The sequence below is a fragment of the Peromyscus californicus genome, unplaced genomic scaffold, assembly GCF_007827085.1.
Source record: "Peromyscus californicus insignis strain IS unplaced genomic scaffold, ASM782708v3 Scaffold_6__1_contigs__length_162567912, whole genome shotgun sequence".
In the NCBI taxonomy this organism is placed as follows: Eukaryota; Metazoa; Chordata; class Mammalia; order Rodentia; family Cricetidae; genus Peromyscus; species Peromyscus californicus.
The window spans coordinates 75,657,950-75,681,237 of record NW_026294584.1 but is presented as its reverse complement, the minus strand read 5'-3'; the positions used below and the strand labels follow the sequence as shown (position 1 = coordinate 75,681,237).

Sequence of the window (23,288 nt, the reverse complement as noted above, 5' to 3'; positions counted from 1 at the left end):
CCTTGAGCAATGATCTAGTGGGAAAGGTGGGAAAGGTGTGATATGGAGGAAAGAAAGAGAAAGGAAGAAGCACTGATTGGACAAAATTGGAGTCTCAAAAGATGGACTTAGATTTTTCCCACTAGTTGAGGAAGCAAACAAGGGCAGAACTAACTTTCCTCGGCTCTGTCAACTTTAAAGATTCCAGAACTGAACCAAGATGAGGGTGTTCTTGCCCTTGTGTGCCTGATAATCTCTGCTCGTGTAGGTGGTAACCCTGTAAGCTGCTCTGTATGTGATGCCAACTTATTTACCTTCTCTACGCCAGTGAGTCACTCGGAGCTCGGAATACGGAAGTTGCAGTGACCACCTCACTTAGGCTATACTTGTCCCTTGTCTTAAAGTAACTTTAATAAAACACTTTAATGCAATTAATAAAACCCTGTTTATTTGGCAAATTTTAAGTTGAAGTTTTTAAAGAGTGTTTGATGAAACTAGGGCTAGCAGTTTCATAAGATTGCAAGTTTGAGACTTGCCTGGGCTATGTAGCAAGACTCTGTCTCAAAACAAAACAAGCAAAACCCATTTTATTTAAAGAAAGGTACCTTTCGTCTAGGTATTAAAACAAACAAACAAACAAACAAAACCAGAAAACTGTGAGTCTTTTAAGTGGAAAAAAAAGGAGCTTTGAGGAATATAAGTTAAGAGTTTTCCACACCAGTGTATCCAGAATTGAACTGAATGGCAGTTGATTACTTAGATACACTGAGAGATTCTGCCACTATGAAACTGGCACAGAGAGATTAGGACGGGGCAGTGTCAATGGGCAAAACGATGGCATTTGTATCCCACACTGCACTGTTTTGGCCCTTCGTGCTTAACCTTTTTTTCCCTCAGGTTTAACAAAATAAATCTAGCCTTCCCATTTGAATAGCATGTTTTGGGATGTGTTTGTGTGCACCCAGTTTTAATTTTATAAATCACCATTTGATTAGAAATGTGGAAGTATTATGCTATGCCATTGAGTTGTAATTGTTCTGGTGACCAGGGGTTCCCCACCCCCAAACATTGTTAATCCCTGTATAACTTTATCTTCGTGAGATTCTAAATATATAGTAGATATTCTAAAATATTTGTGCCAGTTTACTTTGTAAATCAGACTCTCATCTTCTGCAGAACTGATATGAAGTCTGGAGGAACCGTGCTTTGTAAAGATACACAACTGTAGCCGGGGCAGTGGTAGTGCACGCCTTTAATCCCAGCACTTGGGAGGCAGAGCCAGGCGGATCTCTGTGAGTTCGAGGCCAGCCTGGTCTCCAAAGCGAGTTCCAGGAAAGGCGCAAAGCTACACAGAGAAACCCTGTCTCGAAAAACAAAAAAAAAAAAGATACACAACTGTGACTCTCCAGTGAAAACTTCTCATTCTACCTTACTCTAATTGGCCCTTATTTCCTGACTGCCTCACAATTATTGCTTGATCTGCTTTGAGCATTTCAGTCATTACAGACTCACAAAATGAGACAAAAAAAATGCTGTAATTTAACTCAATTTTTTTAATGCAATATGCAAGTATTTTAGATGAACATACCCTTCTGTCTTTGCTTATGAAGTACTAAAGGCCTTCAGTGGGAAATAGAGATACTTCAGAAATATGGGCATATTAAAGGAAATCATTGGTAACCGTGATTGCTTCATTAGCTTGGTGGTTTATTTTTAACTAGGCTCTTAGAAAGAACCATCAGGTCAGCAGTAGAAGAACATCTTTTTGATGTCAACAGCTCTGGAGATCAAAGTGCAGAAGACTCAGAACCTGGACCGTCGACAGCATCTTCCACACCCACCAGGCACCGAGGGCATCAATTTAAGAAGCAGGATGATGTTTGGCATGGTCGAGACAAGTAAGCTGTCATAGACTCTTACCCTTGGGTTTTCTCTTTCTGTCTTTAAGTCAGTCGCTATGTTACAGGCACACCTGCTCCTCTCATTTCAGCATCTAGATTAAAACTTTACAGTGTTCACTATGGCCATTCTAAATTTAGCCTGCATCCCATGTGACTTAGTATCTCTGTTTCATCTAGATAGCTAGTGTTTTGTTAGAAGCCATGTCTTAATTCATATATTTCATAACTTCCTGTTGAATGTCTTTAGAGAAATCCTGTCCCAAGGCTTTTTCTTCTGTGTAAGTCAACATGAAATTGATTAAGTCAACATGAAGTTAGCTTCTTAGTCAACAGAGTTCCCTTTATTAAATACTAGAGCATCCCTGTAATAACTCTAACACTTGGTTATGTTTTATTATTTTTTTTAAAGTTGAACATTTTAATCAAAAGAAGAAAAGCTTAAGTTCTGTGTTATAATATTACTTAACTTTTAAAACTTTAAAATTTGCAGCATAAATTTCAGGAATGGTATTACAAAGAGTTTATTCTCCATTAGTGGCTGTAGTAAATTAAGAGTGCAAATCACCATGCATATTAATAATCATGAGGAAGGTTCCCAAGGAAAAGTATTGTATATTGTTAACTGATTATATTGATGTTTCCCTGGAATGTTCCAAGTTTGTTTCCATTTACTATGTGGTTAATATTTTGACCTGATTATTAAGTGTTGACGACTAAATTTGATCCTACTTCCACACATTCCCCACAACCCCTGCCCCAGGACTCATAATCTATAGCAAAATCTTTATGAAAAACTCTCTTGTTACTGAAAGAAAATCACAGAAGATAAGCCGTGTAAGTAAACCCCTGCTGTCTACCATTGAAGTGTACAAGAGCTATGTTGGCAGATGAATTCACACAGGCAGCAGCATCCATGATCTAACCACTTCACAAAGAAAGGGCTCATTAGTTTAAGAGTTGTGTTAGAATTTCAGCCCAAACTGGGTTTGTAACTGTGAGATCTCAGAACTAAAACTCCTTATCCAACAATTCAAAATATTATTTGGAGGATTATTACGTCTAGATTTAATCAGTACCACACACTAACTTTATATTAAAAAGCTGTGCATCCATCGCAAATTTAATATCCAAAACAAACTTTATTTCAAAACATAGTTTTAAGTGGGAAATGATGGTGCATACCTTTAACCCCAGCACTTGGGAGGTAGAGGCTGGAGAATCAGGAGTTTTCAAAGCCCATCTTGTCTACACAGAGATTTTTAAGGCTAGTCTGGACTACGTGAAACCCTGTCTCAAAAATAAATAAATAATAAGACAGGTTCCTGTTTTAAGAATTGTGTTAGAACTGGTAGAAAAGGGTCGTTATAATATTTCCTTAGAAAATAGAAAAACTGCAGCATCAGAAACGCTCACATTTGAAATCAGTCACAGATGGGTTTATATAAAACATTTAGCAGCAAATTTCATATACTGTCTGTCTGTTTTATTATGCGACAAGTACAATTTATTCATTAGCACAGTTATTACCCTCTACTTTGGCATTTTAAAAAAGATCTTCCCAGTGTCATGACAGGCTGCTTTCCACCCTCTCTCCTTGGACAGCAATGAATTTGTGGGGTGGGAAGTGGTATCATAGCAGGAAGAGATTAGTGGTAGCAGCCCTGGAGGCAGGTAGCAGGCAGGGATGGTCAGGTCAACAATGGGGAGGGGCCAGATGGGGCCAAGAAATGTGAATCACAAGCTAACTTCTCTCTCTGAGAGAACTTGGTGAGGTTAGTTTCCCAAGTCCGTGGATATTTCTTGCATGTGTTATCTTGAATGTATTCAATTAGCAACATCAGGAGAGCCAGCAGAAATAGGGAATGGTGGAGCCTGGCCAGTTGTAGACAACCCATGGGACTCTAACCTTAGTTTTTCACCTCTGTCATCCTTATCACTGCTCATTGTAGTCCCTGTCTTGATCTTGTTACAGCTGAGTAAAAGAGTCTTGGGGTACAAATATTTACGTCCTCCTAGGGTAACATATATGGCTACCATACAGAAGTTGCCACAACACTTTCCTGGGCACCTGGTCCTTCCTTTTGCTCCTTGCTTGCATTGTCCATCTAGTTGTGAGACATCTGCCCATCTCACCTGACATGCTGGGCCACAGTCTTGCTGGAGAGGATTTTTCCAGCTTCCAGCACACACTGAGCATCTTCTCTGGGTTCATGAGGAACAAGGTCAATTATCTGTCATGGTCCCAGAGCTATGATTTTTACCTGGCTCAACTTTTCCCACAGTCCGTAGTCTTTGATGGCCGCCCTCTAGTCCCTGGTGGGCTCTCCTGACCTTTCATGCACCTGGGCTGCCCTGCCAGCTCTGTTCTTCTCCCACTCCTCACCCTTTCGCTTGCACGCTTTCTAGCTGCTGATTCCCCCAGCACCTCTGCTCCACTCTCAGAATTTCCTTTTCTTCTTCCTTCTTATCCGGACTTCAGAATGCTTAGTCCTCTCTGATAACTGCAGTAGAGCCATTAATATTTTATAAATTGAGAGAACATCCAGGCTAGTCATTATAGCATGTAGGGAATGTATTATTCTTAGGGCTTAATTATAACTGATTAAATCAATTTAGCTAATATTTTCATCAGGTTTTACTTTTTTTTAAAAAAAAAAAAAGGCACAATCTTGTAATATTTTACCCAAATAGTCTAGATCTTGTAATGTTTTACCCCAAACTGTGAGCCTCATGGAATATTTTCAGAGTGTTTTAAGGAAATCCATTTGTTTTGTTATATTACTTTGCATCTCACTACTTATGGCTGTGATAATTGCACACTGTCCCCAGCCAGTGATGGTCTGAGGCCATCGTGACTTTTTATATAAGTATCACTGAAGGGAGACAAGGACTGTGAATCATTCACTTCGGTGCAAATGATTTGTTGTCAAATTTACAAGGAAAAAAAAAAACAATCAAACTCAAATAATTGTTTGCCATAATAAAAGCATAAATGTTTAAGGAATATATCTAGTATATAAAAAGTTTCAGTCTAATTTGTTTGCTTAAAGAATCTGCTGGCTACCAGGTAAATAGAATATGCATGTTTATTTCTATTTTATTATTGTTTAAAAGCAAGGTATCATTTTTAAGTGAGAGTAGTTTAAATCTTCCAAAACACAATGACCTGAAAACTTTATGCAAACATTTATTACATAAATTATATTAAAATCCTGCTGTAAAGCAAAAAGAAAAGCATGCTCAATTGCAGGAATAATAAATGTCAGTATTATTAAAATAATACATTATGCATGAAGGAGGAAGAAAGAAATCCAGGAAAAAAAGGGGGACCCTGGGGAAAGATCCAAGTAATTAAAAGGAAAGACCCAGAGTTCTAAGTCCAGGTAAAACTGAAATCATGTCAAATATGACAGCAATGCGATGTGTGTTTGGGAAAGGAGTGGGTTCCTGTGCTGCAAACCCTCGCTAACACTGTGACTGAGGCACACTGGTGATGATGCAAGGAAAGGTCTCTCTTTGGGAGCCGGTGCAGGTGAGCATGCGGCTATACTGCCACCCTTGCTGCATGTCGATGTCAGCAGCTTATTCTGCTTATTTGTTTGTTGTTCCAAATGACTAAAAAAGAAAATCTGGGGACTGGGCATGCACTTCAGCTGCATCCCAGTCACTGAATCATCACTGAAGAAGATTGTTACTTACCCCAAGAATTAAAGATTGTTTTAACATCAAAATGCTATAAATGAACATAATATTAAAATACTATTTTCCCTCAAAAAAGAAAAGAAAATCAGCTTTCCATTTGATTTTTTAAAATACTTTTCAGTTTCTGTACTAGTGTGCTCCCACAACAAAGTACACAGACTGATAGTCCTAAACAATAGTGTGTATTTGTTCACAGAGCTAGGGGCTGGCAGGTCCATGGTCAAGGTATAGGCAGGTTTTAAGCACTGCCCTCATGGGACCTTCCTTCTTTCCTGATGTCTCTTATATGGACAGCACTCACATTGGATGTCCTGCTGTAATGACTTCCGTTAGACTGAATTACTTCTGAGAGGCCCTTTCCCTCACCATGGGTATATTAGGCATCAGAACATTGACACAGGAATTATGAGGGGGGCACAGATGAGTCTATATCAAGCAATGATAGGACCTCACTAAAAATTATAATCGACACATAGTTGTTTTGGGAAATAGGCAGGGTAATAAGAAGACAGAATTTGAGGGATGAAACATATTTTGGATTTGCAACCAAACTCCTGCAGCCAGCTGCAGAAATACTGTGCATGAATGTAATGCCTGCATGCTAGACGCTGTCAGCTTTACATCCCTCTCTTCAATTAGTTTGTCCGTAAACAAACTTTCTCGTTGGGACCATCCAGCTCACAAATAATGACACAAAGACTTATTATTAATTATGAAAGCTCAGCCTATAGCTTAGGCTTGTCCCACTAGTTCTTATAACTTAAATTATCCCCTTTCTTTTAATCTATGTTTTTTTACATGGCTCAGTTACCCTTTATTCTGTACTGCCTATCCTGCTTCCTCTCCGTCTGGCTGGCGACCTGTCTTTCTTCTTCCCAGAGTGCTCTTTGTCCAGAAGACCTGCCTATACCTCCTGCTGTTTAGCTTTTATGAAACCAATCATCACAGTGACACATCTTCACACAGTATAAAGGAATATTCTACAACAGTTTGTCCTTAGGTGTCTCTGATAAATGTATATAAATCTTCACACAATTTTTAACACATACGTATATTCTACATTCTAAAACGACCAAATTATACAGCACTAAAAATATCTAAAGATAATAAAACTTTGAAAATACGATAGTAGTTTTTAATTCATAATTTCCTTTCTATTATAGTGTAAGGGTGTGAATTTATTGCAGAATAAGTATTTAATGCTGTCTTTCCCTGGGGCATGTGATGAGCTGACAGTAAAATATGGCGTCTATTTTTAGTTGTCAAATTCATTTATTTCCAGATGCAGGTTTAGGGTGAGGGAATTACACTAACTCAGCCATGCTATGAGACTCTCAATCATTTCTGCCTTACCAAGCCATAGTGCTGTGTTGGTAGTTTAATTTGATCCATGATATAGATTAAAAATAAAACTTTGCTAAGTCATTAATTTTGTGAAAACTTCTTACAGGGACTGGTTAAAATACTAATGTTTCCATAGTTACAAATGAATTAAAGTCCATGATTATGATATTCCTGTGTGACGTCATGTAGTGACTGTATTATAAAGTTTCCCCTTCACATTTTAAAATAAGATTAAGCTTTTTTTTTTCTTTCAGAGAACTTATCAATAAGGAGAATATTCCCTATGGCTTCAGCAAACTATGATGAGTGTATTTTGAACGTCCAGGAAGCAGAAAGAGTCCCGGATGATGCTTGTGATTATGTAGAAGAAAGAAGTAAACCCAAGCGTCAGAAATCCAGTTCCAGGCTTACAGAGCTCAGTGAAAATCATGATGGGCTCCTGGTAAGTAGGTATTTTAGTAACTTCTTTACTTTATCTAGTAAAGAAATATCTCTCTTCCTTAATTTAAAAAAATGAAATTTCACAAAATTATAGGCGTTCTAAGAAAGACTTCCAACCCAGAAAGTACATGCATTCATGTTTCTCTTTAGTAAATGTAGTGATTAAGGCAGAGAAATACGACTTTCTGCCCAAAGAGCAAGAGACAAATCTTTGGTGTTGTTTAAATTGGCTTTTAATCTAACTTTTAAGCATTTTTACATTTTTGTAAATCAAAATGTTCATAAAACACATTTCCTTATTTTCCCTCATCTTGTTTATTCTTGTCCATATGAACCACTTGAAATGGATAAACACAAAGGAAGATTAGAGAGGCAACCATGGTATGCTCAAAAACATTTTCCTGCTTGATGTCAAACTTAAACCCTTATAATACTTCACTCCTGGTTAATCAAAAGCAAAAAAGAATTAATGGTCAACACAGTTACCTCATACCAGAACTTTGAGGCATTAATTTGATATGTAAGTTTTTGTAGTTCTTTCAGTCAGTAGCAATATCTATATGACTATTTGATATTCATCCTTCTTTTTATTTATGCTGCAGTTTCTCTGAAAAATGAAACCCCAAATCTGCCTTGTGATTTCTTTTTTGCTATTTTTTTTCTTTTAGTAAGGCAAAATTAACAACAACGACCCTATAGATAAACGGATAACAGAACTAAGAGTCCCCAGTAGAGTGGGAAATGGAGTGTCTTTCTGGTGTAGATTCACTAGTCTCCTTTGTCATTTAGCTTTTTTATTGCTTCATGCTAGGGTGACTATACATTTATTAAAATTACAGATTGTCCTGTTTTCCCATTGTCAATTTCTGTATGTGCTTAGAAAACATTCTACGTTTTCCCCTGAGTAAAGCATGTATAATACAAATTATAAATATGTTTAATAGCATTCTCAAGATGAAGAATCACTACACATTTTTATATTAACATCAGTGAGAGTAAGTTTTCTTCCTCCTTTGTTAAAATGCGTGGTGTGTGTGTGTGTGTGTGTGTGTGTGTGTGTGTGTGTGTGTGTGTGTGTAGAGACAGACAGACAGACAGACAGACAGAGACAAAGATAGATAAACAGATAGACAAGGAATTTAACCCAATCCTCACATGTGTTGAGCCCATGTATCACATCTCTAGCCCCTGAAGAGTAAATAATTAAGTAAAGTAACCCCATTAACTCTTTATTTGACTCATGATTTGCTTATCTGCCAAAGAGATTTATAGTGATTAAAAGTCTGAAGCCTGGCTTTACAGCTTGGAAAGAATATGCTTCTTAGTTTGAGACTTTTAAAAAAAAAAAAAAAAACAAAAACAAAAACAGGAGTTTAACCCATCAACTTTCCCACAGGGAATCGTGTTGTAAAGCTGCTAGATGGTAACTGTGAAGAGAAGTGGAAAGAAACGTTCATTTCCTTTTTCCATTTATCTGTCAATCTATTTATTTGTGTGTGTGTGTGTGTGTGTGTGTGTGTGTGTGTGTGTGTGTGTGTGTGTGTGTATGTGTGTGCGCGCGTGCGCGCGTACATGTGTGGGATAATATAAGATCTTTTTTCAGTTATTTTTATTTCTTTATTATTCTTTCATTTCTTTTTCATTTCCAAAATATGTTTCATCCCTCAAATTCTGTCTTCTTATTACCCTGCCTATTTTCCAAAACCACTATGTGTCGATTATAATTTTTAGTGAGGTCCTATTACATGCCAAATGCAGTTTCCCCCCCTCCCCTCCCCCAAGTCCCCTCTACCTCCTCTCTCCCCCAAAACCGCCCCCCTCCACCTCCTCTCAGAAAAGGGCAGGCCTCCCATGGACATCAACCAACCACAGCATAACAAGCTACAATAAGACCAGGCACATACCATCACATCAAGGCTGGACAAGGCAACCCAGTAGGAGGGAAAAGGGTCCCACAAGCGGGCAAAAGAGTCAGAGACAGCCCCTGCTCCCACTGTTAGGAATCCCACAAGAACATTAAGCTGCTCAGCCATCGCATATACGCAGAGGAACTAGGTCAGACCTTTACAAGCTCCCCGGTCTCTGCAAGCCCCCATGAATCCTAGTTAGTTGATTATGTGGGCCATGTTCTTGTAGTGTCCCTGACCTCTCTGGTTCCTCTGGATCCTTCCTCCTCCCGCTGCAGGACACCTGAGATCCACCTAATGTTTGGCTGTGGAACTCTGAGGAACATTCACTTCTTAAGATACATGTCTGAACTTTGAAAAGATTTCAGTGGGAGATTCCTTGTTCCAATTGGCTTTTGGTGTGTGAAAGAATTTGCCCCTCCCCAGTCACCAGCTTCTACATTCAAGCTCTGTGCATATCACATTTACACAAATGAGATCAGTGGACGTCTTTGCAATTAATAATTTAAATCCTGCCAGCAAAGTTGGCAGGTAAACTTACTCCTCTACAAAGTGATGCTATTCTCAAAGCCTTTTGCCTGTTTTTCCATTCTGTGAACTTTAAAGTTTTATTTTTATTATTTTTAACTATGTGTAGATGTGTGTTTCTGAGTGTGGATATGAGTTCAGGTGCCTATGGAAGCCAGAGGCATCGGATCATCTGCAGAAAGGGTTTCTGACAGTTGTGAGCTGCCTGATGTGGCTGCTAAGATTTGAACCCAGGTCCTCTGAGGGAAGAGCAACAAATGCTCTTAACTACTGAGCTATCTCTTCAGCCCCAAAATTTATTTGATTTTTTTTTTAAATTGTCTCACTGTGTAGCTCTCTGGCTGGCCTGGAGCCCATCCTGTAAACCAGACTGGCCTGGAACTCACAGAGGTCCACCTGCTTCTGCCTCCCAAGTGTTTCCATGAATTTAAAAATCCAGCATTCCTAGGTAAACACATGCAAAGATGAGAGAACACAACAGTGAGTAGTGTTTCTCACACTTCTGTGTGAGTTAACTTCACTTTCTCCAACTTCAAAAACTTTCCCCATCCCAACTCAAGGTTTTTACACTTGGGGGAAATATTTGTTTTTATACAAAGTCTAAATGAAGAAGAAAAGGAAATAACTAGACCCATTCTGTATGTCAGAAAATAGTCTAGAAATTTGGGATACAGAAATAAGAAAAATGGAAAAATTTCTACCTTTGTGAAGCTTAAAATCTATGGGGGGAAAATCAAAATAAGTAAAGCAGTAAGCGTGAAACCATGATGATCCCTAGGAAGAAAGCGGAGGGGATGGTAAGAGGAATCTTAGAGGACAGGGTGTGCAATTATAGTACCAGCTGGACAAAGATCCCCCATCAGCGTGTTTTAAAACAAAGTTCCGACATGGATCTTGAGAAATGAACACTCCTTTCCACTCCTCTCCACGGTCACCACCTGACACACTCAACTCACTGTTCCCAGTGAGAAAGCTGATGGGTTAGACTCGTTTTTTTAAAAAGGGATTCGGACTAAAAAGTATGTTCTTTCCAAGCTATAAAGCCAGTGTCAGGCTTTTAATCACCATAAATCTCTTTGGCAGTGATGAGAAAAGACCTCCCTGGGAATTTGACTTTGCTTATAAAACCCAAAGGTAATGGAACAGGCCATCTAAGTAAAACTACAGGTGCGAAGACCCTCAGCAGATCATTTATCTGCAAAGTCCAAGGAATTGTGGAGGGCAGATTGAAAGGCTCTGGGGATGGGAGAGCAGATTAACTGGGTTCTCAAACATCATTAGGAGGATTGACTTACTATGGGTAAGATGAGAAGCCAGTCAAGTGTTCTTTGATCAGAGAATGCGGATAACTTAATTTTGATGTTACTGCTGAATTGAACATGGACACACGTGATAAAGGGCAGAAGCCGGAACAGCAGTGAAATGCTCTGGCCATAATCCTGGTCTGCGATAACAGCTTGACTTAAGATGATACCAGAGGCAGCACACTGGCCCTGCAGGAGGTTGGTGCTGCCAATTTATGAGGAGAAGACAGAAGTTTGGGGAATGATGCCCTAGGTTGCCTTCGGGGCATGTTAAGATGGAGTGCCCTGTTAGATATGGAAGAGGAGCTATCAGAGCGGCAATCGGATTTCTGGGCCTGAAGTTCAGGCAGTGTGCCTGGGCTAGAGACATGTGTGATGGCCATCAGACAGAGATATACTCAAAGACAGTACACTGGAGGTGATAACCAAGGCGGGAGTATGGATGGAAAAGTGGCCCAGATAATGAACACTGAGGCACACCAACATTTAGAAAATGGGAAAATAAGCACACAAAAGAGACTTAACAAGCAGCCAGGAAACAGGGGGGAAATGAGGCCAGCTGGATGTCTTAGCAAACAGGTCACTGAGTGTCTTAAGGAGAAGGGGTCAGAGGTGAGGCCAGGAGTGGACTGAGTCTGACCATTTGAATTCACAAAGTGAAGCTCACTGTTGATCTTAGGAAGAGAATACTGATACAGGAGCAGAAGCCATTCCCAAGAGAAAGGGGGAGGAGAGTGATGGCAGGTATAGAGGCTTAGCGGACCCAGACCAGCCAAAGAGAGAACCATGTGCAGAATTCCCCAGGCCCCCCACAACCTCACAGGCTTGGTGTCCATACAGCAGGACTCCCATCGTCTTTTTCTTTGGCTTCTCTGGGATGTGAAGACACAGAGATCATTGGGGTCTAGGGAACAGGTCGCTCAGGAAGAAAGCAGAGGCAATGAGCTGCCAGTCAGCGTTAGGTTGCTGTGTGTCAGCTCCATGTCATCTCTAGTGACCATTCCCTCCCTCCTTGGCTGTAGCTCCGTCTATACCCTCAGTTTCAGGAGAAAAGCTAACCCCTGCCTTATCTAAAAAGCCAAGATAGTGGGCTGTGTTTTAACTATTCCCCTTACTCTAAAAGAAATCCTAAGTCTCGGGCCATTTAATATTTTTACCTGACTCAATGACAAGTGATTTTTTTTGCTTGTTTTCTAATTCTGAGGCTAGCCTATAAGGCAAAACAAAACAAAACAAAAACCTCCTTTGGAAAATTTATTTACTAAACACTCTCCCCACCCTGCACATGCATATATACACACACATATACAATCTCTTACACATATGGTTTTCATAAACTAATCTCTATAGGTCTAGAAAATAGTTTCTTTATCCCCCAAAAATGTTCTCTCTAGAAAACAGTCAACAGTGTGACTAGAAGACACCACAGACTCATGCATCTTCCTTCTAAACACAGGAAAAGAGAACTTGTATATTAATTCTCTCATCACAAACCTATCCATACTCATGGAGAATTAGAAGCAACTGTATTATTTAGAAATATAAGATAAAGAAATAAGTAATATCCAGATGTGGGTTCAGTAAGATACAATGTAAGTATTAGAAATTATAGTTAAGAAGACTAATAAACTGAAAAGTGTTGATAATTATATTTGAAGTCCTTTATAATTTTAATCCTTCCAGTAGACAGGGGAGTATTATTGTCTTCATTCTAAACGCAAAGGCATGAAATATAGGTGACTGAATACCTAACTCGTAAGTGAGGAGCAGCAATTCCAGTTTGGGGTCCTTTATTAACAGTAAGCTATGAATTGTGTGTGTGTGTGTGTGTGTGTGTGTGTGTTGTGTGTGTGTGTGTGTGTGTGTATGTGTGTGTGTGTGTGTGTGTGTGTGTGTGTGTGTGTGTGTGTGTGTGTGTGTGTGTGTGTGGTGTGTAGAATTCATTTCTGGGAAAAAGACTGAAAGAAAATGTTTACCTGAAATTGGTTGTGTAATATGATGGTATTACCAGAAATGATTATTCTTCTTCTCGTTATTTTCCCAATATATCCTATTAGAATATATAATTCTACAGTAAACACTAAGTTTCAAACACTGAGTATTAAAAGTAAACACTAGGTATGAAAAGCAAACTCCAGTAGAGCTCATCTTTGCGAGCAGCTGCCACCGAATGTCTGAAATCTCCGCCTAGGGTCACGGGAGGGGAACGGGTCTTGCAGTTAGCTGTGTCTTCATTTCAGCTTTCACTTCATTGCTTCACAGCAAGGCAAGTGAGAAGAGTGGCCAAGCTCAGTGCTCAAGCTTGTGGCCCACATGTGCAAGGCTGAGGGTTCAATCCCCAGCACTGCTAAAACAAATAGCCACAAGTAGGTGGGTGTGTGCTGAAGCTTCAGTTACTATTTATGTAAAATAAGGACATTATTATCTCTTTTGGCCTTTTGTGAATTAAATGCAACTAAATTTGCTAAAGTATAGGTAAAAGGGAACATAGTGAAGGTTTTAACTTCTGATGCCTAGTCCCTCTCCATGGTTTAAATTCAAATACTCAGCCATCTGCACTTTTTGCCATAGTCCTTTACCTACCCAGCCCTGTAGTCAAATTTTACCCACACTTTTTCTGCAGAAACCCAGTTTTGTATGCTATGAACTGGCCCTTTAAGGCCCTTCTGCAGCTGCCTACTGTGTCCTGTGTTTGACCCATGGTCTCTTTGTCTCTTGGCCTTTTTGCAACACTGGTCTCTCCTTGCCCTCTTCTCAGAGTGACTGTTTACTCCGCTGCTGGAGCCTCACTGGCTCACCTTCTAAGTCATGCTTGGATGTGTTAACCAAATCTTGACATCTTTCTGCCAGAGTCTTTCTTATGCTCTTCTCCAATCCTAAGGTTCCAGCAGTCTCTACAGATGGGTTCCAAATCAGGTTTGCCTCACATAATACCTAAAGTCACTAAAAGCTAAAACCAGCTTTTCTTCTGCTCTGCGATCTCTTCTGACCTTGGGATGTCCCTCTTATGTAGCCACATGGGGTTCCCCTTAGTTGTTCTAAGCCCTATCCTTTTCCTTCTCTTCAGCCCTTCCTCCAGCTTTCTACTGTCAAATGTAGTTTATTATATTTAAAATACCTTGCAATATCAGCACTATGGCTTGGAGGTAAAGGTGCTTGCTGCCAAGCCTGACTCTCTTAGTTCAGTTCCAGGGACCAATATAATGGAAGTAAAGAACAGAATCCAGCAAGTTGCCCTTTGACCTCCACATATATATCTTGGCAAGGTTATGCCTCCTCCTATACACACTCATTCACATAAAAATAAAAGGTCATTTAAAAATAAACTATTCTGATTCCTTTCCCCCTTGTCTTACCATTTGCATGACTGATACCCTTTTCTAATTAGTTTGGCGTCAAAACAGTCGGCTAGCATGTCTGTATACCTCCACTCTGCCCCCACTAGACCATTTCATCTGCCCCTGCAAAACAAATCACCCACCCAATACAGACAGTGCTTTTAAACTCGATCAGCATAAGATGGCAGGAGATCCTGTCCTAACTACACAGCAGTTATTTTCTATGCAGGGCCACGAGTGAAAATGCCTGTCACTGTGAAACACTGGCATAGTCACTCAAGTCTCCAACAAGCACTGCCGTGGGGACTGAGGACAGAAATGGTGGCTAAGCAGGCACACTCATTCCGCCTACCTGAAGTCTGCCTTCTCAGAGGATGAGACAGGCGACGAGTTCATAAATACGGTCAGATGCAATACTTACCAACTATGGAAAGCCATAAATCGGGATAAGAAGAAGAAACAGTGGGAGACTAAAGACTGATACTGAAGAGAAGGGTCAGCAGGGCAAGGCTCATTGCAAATGACACTGATGCAGGACCTCAGAGAGGAAGGAGTAAGCCCTTGGGGACCCTAGAATAGTCGTGTCCAGGCAGAAGGAGCAGCAGCCTTCTCTTTTTGAGGATGCGAAGAAGATGGGTCTGGATTGAGAGGGGGAGTGTGATAGATGATAGCGTCAGATATGTAGGAGGAGCCCCTGTTGCTTGAGGCTTTGGGCCATTTTTAGGACTTGACTTTGAATATGAGCTGCCACCAGAGGAAGTCTTTTTTCATCATACCTTAGGAAGGACCAGTCTTTTAAGAAGAGCTTAACATGCCGTGTGATCCCCGGGAGGATGCCATTTTCAGTGGCGTTGACAGTGCGATTTTTCATAAGAGGAAATAAGATGCAAGAAGAGACACAGCTGGCAGTTGATGGAGAGAGAATTTAAAGCCAACGATCCTAACCCACACCATCATACTAACCATGCATTATACTGTCTCTCTGTTTCTACCCCTTGATGGAGTCAAGGATGTCAACTCAGAATTCTAGACGAGTAGGTCAAATCATGACTAATAATTCATTTACCTTATTTTCTATTCTGTTTATTTTACAGAGATTTTTTTGGTGAGCTAATAGAGTTATTGTGAACCTTAATCAGATTTCTTTCTAAAGGGTTTTTTGGCATAGTAGGTTATAAATATGTAGGTGAATACACGCTGTTTAATTTTTTGTTTATTTTCACAACACAAGTTAACTGTATATCTTTGATGTAGAAATTTTTGAGTTCAAAAGAATTTAGGTCAAAATTTCAAGACAGCTGTTTTTCTGACTCTATTGAACTTACAATAAGCAAGTAAACGCTGGGCGGTGGTGATGCATGCCTTTAATCCCAGCACTCGGGAGGCAGAGGCAGCAGGATTTCTGTGAGTTCAAGGCCAGCCTGGGCTACAGAGTGAGTTCCAGGAAAGGCTCAAAGCTACATAGAGAAACCCTGTCTCGAAAAAACAAAACAAAAAACAAAAACAAAAAAAGCAAGTAAAAGCACATTTAGTCTTAGATTAAGGATGACTTATTCTTTTGGTGGTCATTTAGAAGGCTTTACCATAGCTAAACTTGGTGGCACATGACTGTAATGTGTATAATCCCAGTACCTGGGAGGCTGATGCAGGAAAATCTTGACATTGTCTCGGAGAGAGGATGCAGAGGCAAGAGAAAGCATTGACCACATTCACAGAGGCAGGAAAAATCCTTACAAATGTGCCTCCTGATAAGCATTAAGCTCACTCAGTCAACCTGAAATATCTACTATTCTAAATATGTTTCCTATTTATAGTCTGTTCTCCTAATTATTATGAAGGTTAATGTCAGATACTGTAGAAAAGGTAGGTTCTTAACCCCACTGCCTTTTATGGATGTTTTCAACTTGGATACAATTATAAATATAACCTTCGAGTCTAAATGAACAAATGCCTTGATACAGCTAGCTTTGGACAAGAAATTATTTTAAATCCCCCTCTGACCAGTGTTGGAATTAAAAACTAGACTCAAAACCTATTTGCCCACAGACTTAAACACTAGAGGACAAAATGACTTTGTCTTCAAAAGCAGTACATGCTGACAGAGCTTTTTAGAGGATAAGGTCAGAAGGCCTCCTCTGAATAAACATGTCACGCTGAAGGTCATGGTAGTGCTGCCAGTCAAAACAAGTCTATGACTCTAACCTTGAGTTCAAGAAAGGAGATTGTGATGTGGCCTCATTAGTAAAGGATCAGTGGCAGCTTTAAATTCCTTTTTATTACTTTCGTGCATTTTATGTTTTAGTGCTTAAAATATGTAGGCTAGGGCCAGCTGGATGGATCAACAGGTGTACATGTCCTGGCAACCTGAGTTTGATCCCTGGATCCCAAAAAATGGAGGGAGAAAGTGGCCCTATAGAGCTGTCAGCTGAACCCCTTCTCATGCAAGCGTCCAGGGATCCACGCGCACATGCACACATGCACAAAGAACTTCTGATATCATAAAGAGGGACCACAAAGAGCTCACTAGCTCTTCCCATCCTCATCCTTTTCTTCCAGTCATGAAGTAGCCATAGGCCCAGTCACGGCACATGTCCCGCCTTTCCTGCTGAGATGTGAGACATGATATGTGTGGCTTCCAGCCCTGGCTGGTGAAATCTCCTATTTGCTCCCTCCTCCTATGCACTGGAAGGAAGAAGAAATGTCCCAGAGCAAGCCTGGAGCTTTGTGCTGAAGATGGCAGCTGTTCTGGGCCCCTGCAATACTCAAGAAACATACCATGTGCCCCCGCCGCCCAGTTCTTTGAGTCATTGAGTTTGGACTTCGTGTTATTTGAGTTACCCTAAACAATGCAACAGCTCTCATCCACTATGGCACATTGATCACTCATGCTGAGCTACGCTGGGCACTGGGAGTGCGGTGGCAAATGTGATCCAGACAAACAACTGATCTTGCCCTCATCACTTTCATAGTTTGCCTGCCCCAAACACACTTTGTCACAGTGTTTACAATACCTTTGTTTTTGTCATAGGCCCTGAATAGGGAAGTTAACCATTAATTGCCAAAACACAGAATGCAGAAGCCAATGCGTTCTTTCTGTATTCAACTGTGTACAAGGGAAAGGAATCTTGGAATTGTATATAAACAGGGCAAGATTTGTTTAACAGTAACAACGTACTACCTGCTTTTTCAGATGGAAGGGAAGCTATAGCTCAAACACAAGGGTGGCACTGAGGAGAAACTGCTCAGATTTCTTGTGTTGTGGCTTTGATTCTTTTTCTTAAAAAAAAAAAAAAAAAAAAAAAAAAAAAAAAAAAAAAAAGGCCGGGCGGTGGTGGCGCACGCCTTTAATCCCAGCACTCGGGAGGCAGAGCCAGGCGGATCTCTGTGAGTTCGAGGCCAGCCTGGTCTACAGCACGAGATCCAGGAAAGGCGCAAAGCTACACAGAGAAACCCTGACTCGAAAAACCAAAAAAAAAAAAAAAAAAGAAAGAAAGAAAGAAAAGGTATTGGCTTATGAAGAATTGGGTTGTATTGTGGTGTTTTTTCCATTTCTCTCCTTCCTTTTTGCCCTCCCACCCCATAGCCATCTTTCCTCTTTGGTGCCACAGGGGACCTTTCACCCCTCCTCCACTTTTTTCACACTCTTTGTCCCCCTCTATCTAGTTTCAGATTTGTTACCTACTCCCCTAACTCGTTACTTGTTATTCGCACAAACATTAAAAGCTAGGGGGCCTCATGTGAAATAGAAGATGCATTTGTGTCTTTCTGAGACTGGGTCACTTCATTTAATGTAATCTTTTCAGTTCCATCCACTTTGCTGCAAATTTCATGGTTTCATTTTTTATTAACAGCTGGCTAAAATTCCATTGTGTATAAACCACATTCTCGTTATGCATTCTTCTGTTGATGGACATCTATGATGGCTTCATTCCCTTGTAGCACCGAATAGTGCATCAGTAAACATGGATGTGTAGGTGTCTCTGTGGTAGGATATGGAGTGCTTTGGGTATATGCCCCGTCATGATATAGCTGGGTCATATGATAGTTCTATTTTTAATTCTTTGAGAAACTTCTACACTGATTTCCATTGTGGTTGCCCTAGTTTACACTCCCCCAATAGCAGATAAGAAATGCAAAGAACATTTCCTTTTTTATGCAGGCAGTTGAATCTAGGGCCTTGCTCTACTACTGAACTACTTGCCAAGCCCAAGAGATGCCCTTTGGACCAAATTGATTTATAATCAGACCATTCTACTCATCATGGACTATTGTTTACTCAAGGTCATATTAGTATTGTATTCCACAACGGTAATAAATTAAGTTGGGTGTGAGAGCACACAACTGTATCTTAGCACTTTCAAGATGAAGTTCTGAGGATCACCTCAAGGGCATCCTACATTACATGAGACTGTGTCTCAAACAATAACAACAGGAAAAGGCTATTAAATGAGCAGTGACTGTTACATCAGCTCTGATTAGATTCGAGATCATTCCTCCATTGGATTTCCAAACCATCCTGATTTTCTGGCAATCTGAGTTTTGCACTTTAGCCAAAGAGCTTTTTTAGCTAATGTAGATGTTACAGTCAACCATTTCCATAACACTGTCAGTTGTCTATGTTAAAGGGATGATAGGAGTCAATTTATCTTCATGCCAATAACCATTTCAACAGAGTGTGTCTGTATCTATTTTTTTCCTGATTTTTCTATTTTAAAGAAAGGATGATACGCTGTTGAATTTTTCTTTTGTTCCCTCATAGCAAACAACATGTTTTGTGTTACAGAACATGGAAAGTCTTAGTTCTGTGCAGTCGCACGAAAGACCTGGACCTGAAGCTGTTGAACTGAGGTCCAGTGAAAGGTAAGTTTAGAATTTTCTTCTCACCCTGTTTTCAAGGGCATGAAAAGATTTCCTTCACTAAATACAGTGTGAGTTAGAGAACACAGAAAAGAGTAGGAGGAAAGGATTGTGTGTAGCCAGAACTTATTGCAAATAGAGTATTTGGCATGCAGATTATGTTATTATGGCTAATAATCACATCCAGGTATGATTTTCTTATAGGTTTTTTTGTCTACATGCATTATTTTTAGGATATAATATTTTGCCAGGTGGTGGTGGTGCACACCTTTAATCCCAACACTTGGGAGGCAGAAACAGGCAGATCTCTGAGTTTGAGGCCAGCCAGGTCTACAGAGTGAGTTTCAGGACAGCCAGGACTATACAGAGAGACCCTGTCTTGAAAAATCAAGATATAATGTTATTATTAATTATTTGAAATTTTCATAAAATCTATTTTGGTCATATTCAACATCTCTCCTCCAACTTCTCCAGATCCACCCCTCTCCCTTACTCATCCAACTTCATGTTCACCTTTTTAAAAAAGACAGACCCACCCAAGTGTGTTGTCTAAATACTCTTGGATGTGGGAACTGCCCTGGAGTGTGGATCACACCCTTAAATAAAACTGACTCTTCGTCTCCTAGCAGCTATCAAGTGCCAATAGTGCCTCAGCTAGTGTTGGAACTCGTACCCTCCTACACACACACACACACACACACACACACACACACACACACACACATACACACACACCCTCCACCCCTCACACTGCCCATCAATGCTGGGATTTTCTTCTGTCTTGAGCTTGTGCAGATCTTTTGACACAGTCATGAAATGCTATGAGCCCACATGTGTTGCTATGCTCATAGGCTGTCTCATATACATCTCTAGGCTGTCTATTAAATCTTAACTTTCTGTTCGATTTTGTTTTTGAATTTTATAAGAATTCAATTTAGAGATACTCTGATTACTTTTAAAAAGAAAATTATAATATGAATAGATAAAAGAGATTATAAAATAAATGGACAATGTATGTATTTTTTTGTTGTCGATAGCAAAGAAAATGGAAGAGGTAGTGGAGACACTCAGCATTATGAGGTGAGTAGCTAACAAAAATGTAACTGGTGGGGCTTTGCTCTTGTTCTTGAGTGTGCTTCTGAAACGTCTCTAGCCTGTTGATAAGAGCCAATGAAGTCACTGACAGGACTGTGATTAGAAAGGAGGGTAGATCGTTTTACTTCTTGTAAAAATTGTAATAGGTCGTGACACTTCTGTGGGTTTTCTACTAAAACAAAACAGTGACTGGTTTGATGTTTCTATGACTTGATACATCTTTTAAGTGTATGAAACACACAGGTAGTGAGTTTCAACTCGTCTGTCACAAGGATTGCCTCATTAGTTTTCAAGTGAACATAAATTCAGATTAAGTTACTTACTGGGATTCCTTTGGTTTCAGATTAAGTGAAAAACAGAATGAAAACTCTCCCTCCCTAGTGTCTATATGCCCAAGTTCCGTTCGTTTTCCTGTCCTTGCATATGTTGTCTTAGTAACACTATCCTGACTCAAGGACTCATTTTCTCCTGTGCCCATTTCTGGTTCAGTTTAGTGCCTGAATTTTAAATTCGTGTATGTATATTATATCTTCTACTCCTGAATGCTTCCAGATCCAGTGTCAATTTTAGTGTTTATGGGGAAAATTAAAGCTTTTCTCAAAATATTGTTAAATGTAGATTATACTAATAATATAGAAAGAACAGTCTCTGTAGCTGAGTAGCTCTTAATACTTGCTGAGGACTGGCCTAATTTATTAACGGAGTTGTTCAACAATGTCTATTAAATTCTGTATATTAAATCCATATATTCTATGCTGGGAATAGGCATTTAACTGCAGCCAGAGTTACTGCCCCCAGAGAGCTTTGAGTCTAGCAGATTAAGAATCTAAAAGCTGTGCCAGATGGAAGTGAGTGGTGTAGCTGAGTGGTAGGGTATGTATCTAGCAAGTACAGTGTTCTAGACTTGATCTCTACCAGAAAAAAAAAAAAAACAAAACAAAAACAAAAAACAAAACAAAAACCCCAAGGAATCTTTAGCATCTTTCTCCTTAGAAAAGTACACACTCACATGAAACCACTGTAAATTAATGAAAACTTCCCCACTAATGCTGTAGATTTCTTATATTTCTTCTACTCAGGTCTTGTCATGTACGCTTCTTCATCAACCTAGATAGAGAGCTGGACATGGTGCCCCATGCCTGTAATCCCAGCGCCCAGGAGGCTAAGGCAGGAAGGATGACAGCTACATCACAAGACTGTCTCCCCCAAAATAACCTAGGTGGAGACTGCATCATCTTCTTAGAATTCAAGCTTCTGCTTCTGTGATAATTCCCTTATATCTTATTTCCAACTCAAATATCCACAGGACCAAAGCAAGAGGCCGAGGTGCTTCCCTTGTCGCTAGGGACTGTGTCAAAGAGCATGTTCCTTCTTTTCCCTGCCATCTTCCTTGACTCACAGAAAGCCCTTTGACATTAAAGTGTGTCGACTTCCTGGAGAGGTCTTCTGTCCTGGGATAAAGTGGAATAGAGCAGTCTTGTCAATGAACTTCATGATAGTAAATCACAATTCCAAATGGCATTCATTCACAGTGTCCCCCCTATGTCTCTGGGCCGCAGCACAATCCTTGGGACAGAGCTTAAGTTCTTCTCCCAAGTGCCAGGTCTTCTTCTTACATGAGCCGTGCATATGTAGCACCAATCAGCAACCAGCTCACTGCTAGTACTCTGTAAACATTTCGCTCTTAGTAAACATCACTGTCATGACCACTTCAGATAGGAGAAGAAATTAAATAGTGAGTGAAAAATCGAGACTAAGCTCTATTGGTCATCCTCCATCATAGCAGCACCAATGAAGAAAAAGACACTACTTCACACAATTAGAATTATATCTATTTTGATGGAATGTTTTACTACTATTCATTAAAGAATGGGAGACTTGTTTTCCATTTTAAATGTTCTTTCCCTTGCTTTGGTATGCTATGATTTCATATAGATCACTTCCTAAAACTTCTGGAACAACGGTAGTCTTTCCATCTCAGAAATGAAAAGTCTACACTTCATTCACCATTTCTAGAATTCTGACTAACTATTATTTATTTTGTTTCAAGTCTCCTTTAGCATCAAGCTGATGCTAAAGAATTTGCCAGAATTTGTATGCCTACAATGAATTCATTTTGAAATTTCATTTTCCAGTAAGATGATTTTGTTCCCACTGACATTGGCCTTTAAGAGTCTTTGAGGTCAGGCGGTGGTGGTGCATGCCTTCAATCCCAGCACTGGAGAAGCAGAAGCAGGCAGATCTCAGAGATCAAGGTCGATCTGATCTACACAGTGAGTTCCAAGACAGCCAGGGCTACACGAAGAAACCCTGCCTAGAAAAGCAAACAAACAAACAAACAGCAACAACAAAGTCTTTGTGAAAACTGTCAGCTGTCTAAGAGGTTGGAGAGGTGTTTTTGTGACTAGAGTTCTGTCAGGTGAGGGATACTGACCCTCAGCCTCAAAGCTGCTCCTTATTGTAGGGACAGACAAGCAGACAGAGGCTTCTAAGTGTGCCTCTTGATGTCAAAATGCAGGCATAACAGTGATTTCATTTTTTTTCAAATATCAATTGGCAGCTTTAAGCATACCTTGTACCAAGGCCTGTACTGAGAACGATCATAACCTTGTACCTTTACTGCATGTCTTTAAATTTTTATTTTAATTATGCAACTGAACTTATCCAAGAGGAGGGTCTCTGAGAGCCCCGGAAAAGTGCTGATCACCAGGAGTTACTCATTCCTTTCTCCTGAGGTTTGGATTAGACTTTATTTAATGACACACAATTTAAAAAAAAAAAAAAAAGAGTTGAGTCACTTCAAAATGCTACAGACGAAAGTAGGGTTTCTTGGGGCAGCCCTTGGAGAGGTTGGCACTTTCATAAAGTATCTGCCTTGGGCTGAATGAATAG

The 23,288-nt window shown here is 40.0% G+C and overlaps 1 protein-coding gene across 1 annotated transcript in view; it reads left to right on the top strand.

Annotated features, from left to right (window-relative positions):
- Window positions 1-23,288, top strand: part of Fam13a (family with sequence similarity 13 member A) — a 163,669-nt gene that overhangs the window by 103,347 nt on the left and 37,034 nt on the right. Inside the window, 5 exon segments of the mRNA XM_052719245.1 lie at window positions 1,701-1,877; window positions 7,181-7,220; window positions 7,222-7,368; window positions 19,228-19,304; window positions 20,339-20,381. Coding sequence (XP_052575205.1) covers window positions 1,701-1,877; window positions 7,181-7,220; window positions 7,222-7,368; window positions 19,228-19,304; window positions 20,339-20,381 — 484 coding nt within the window.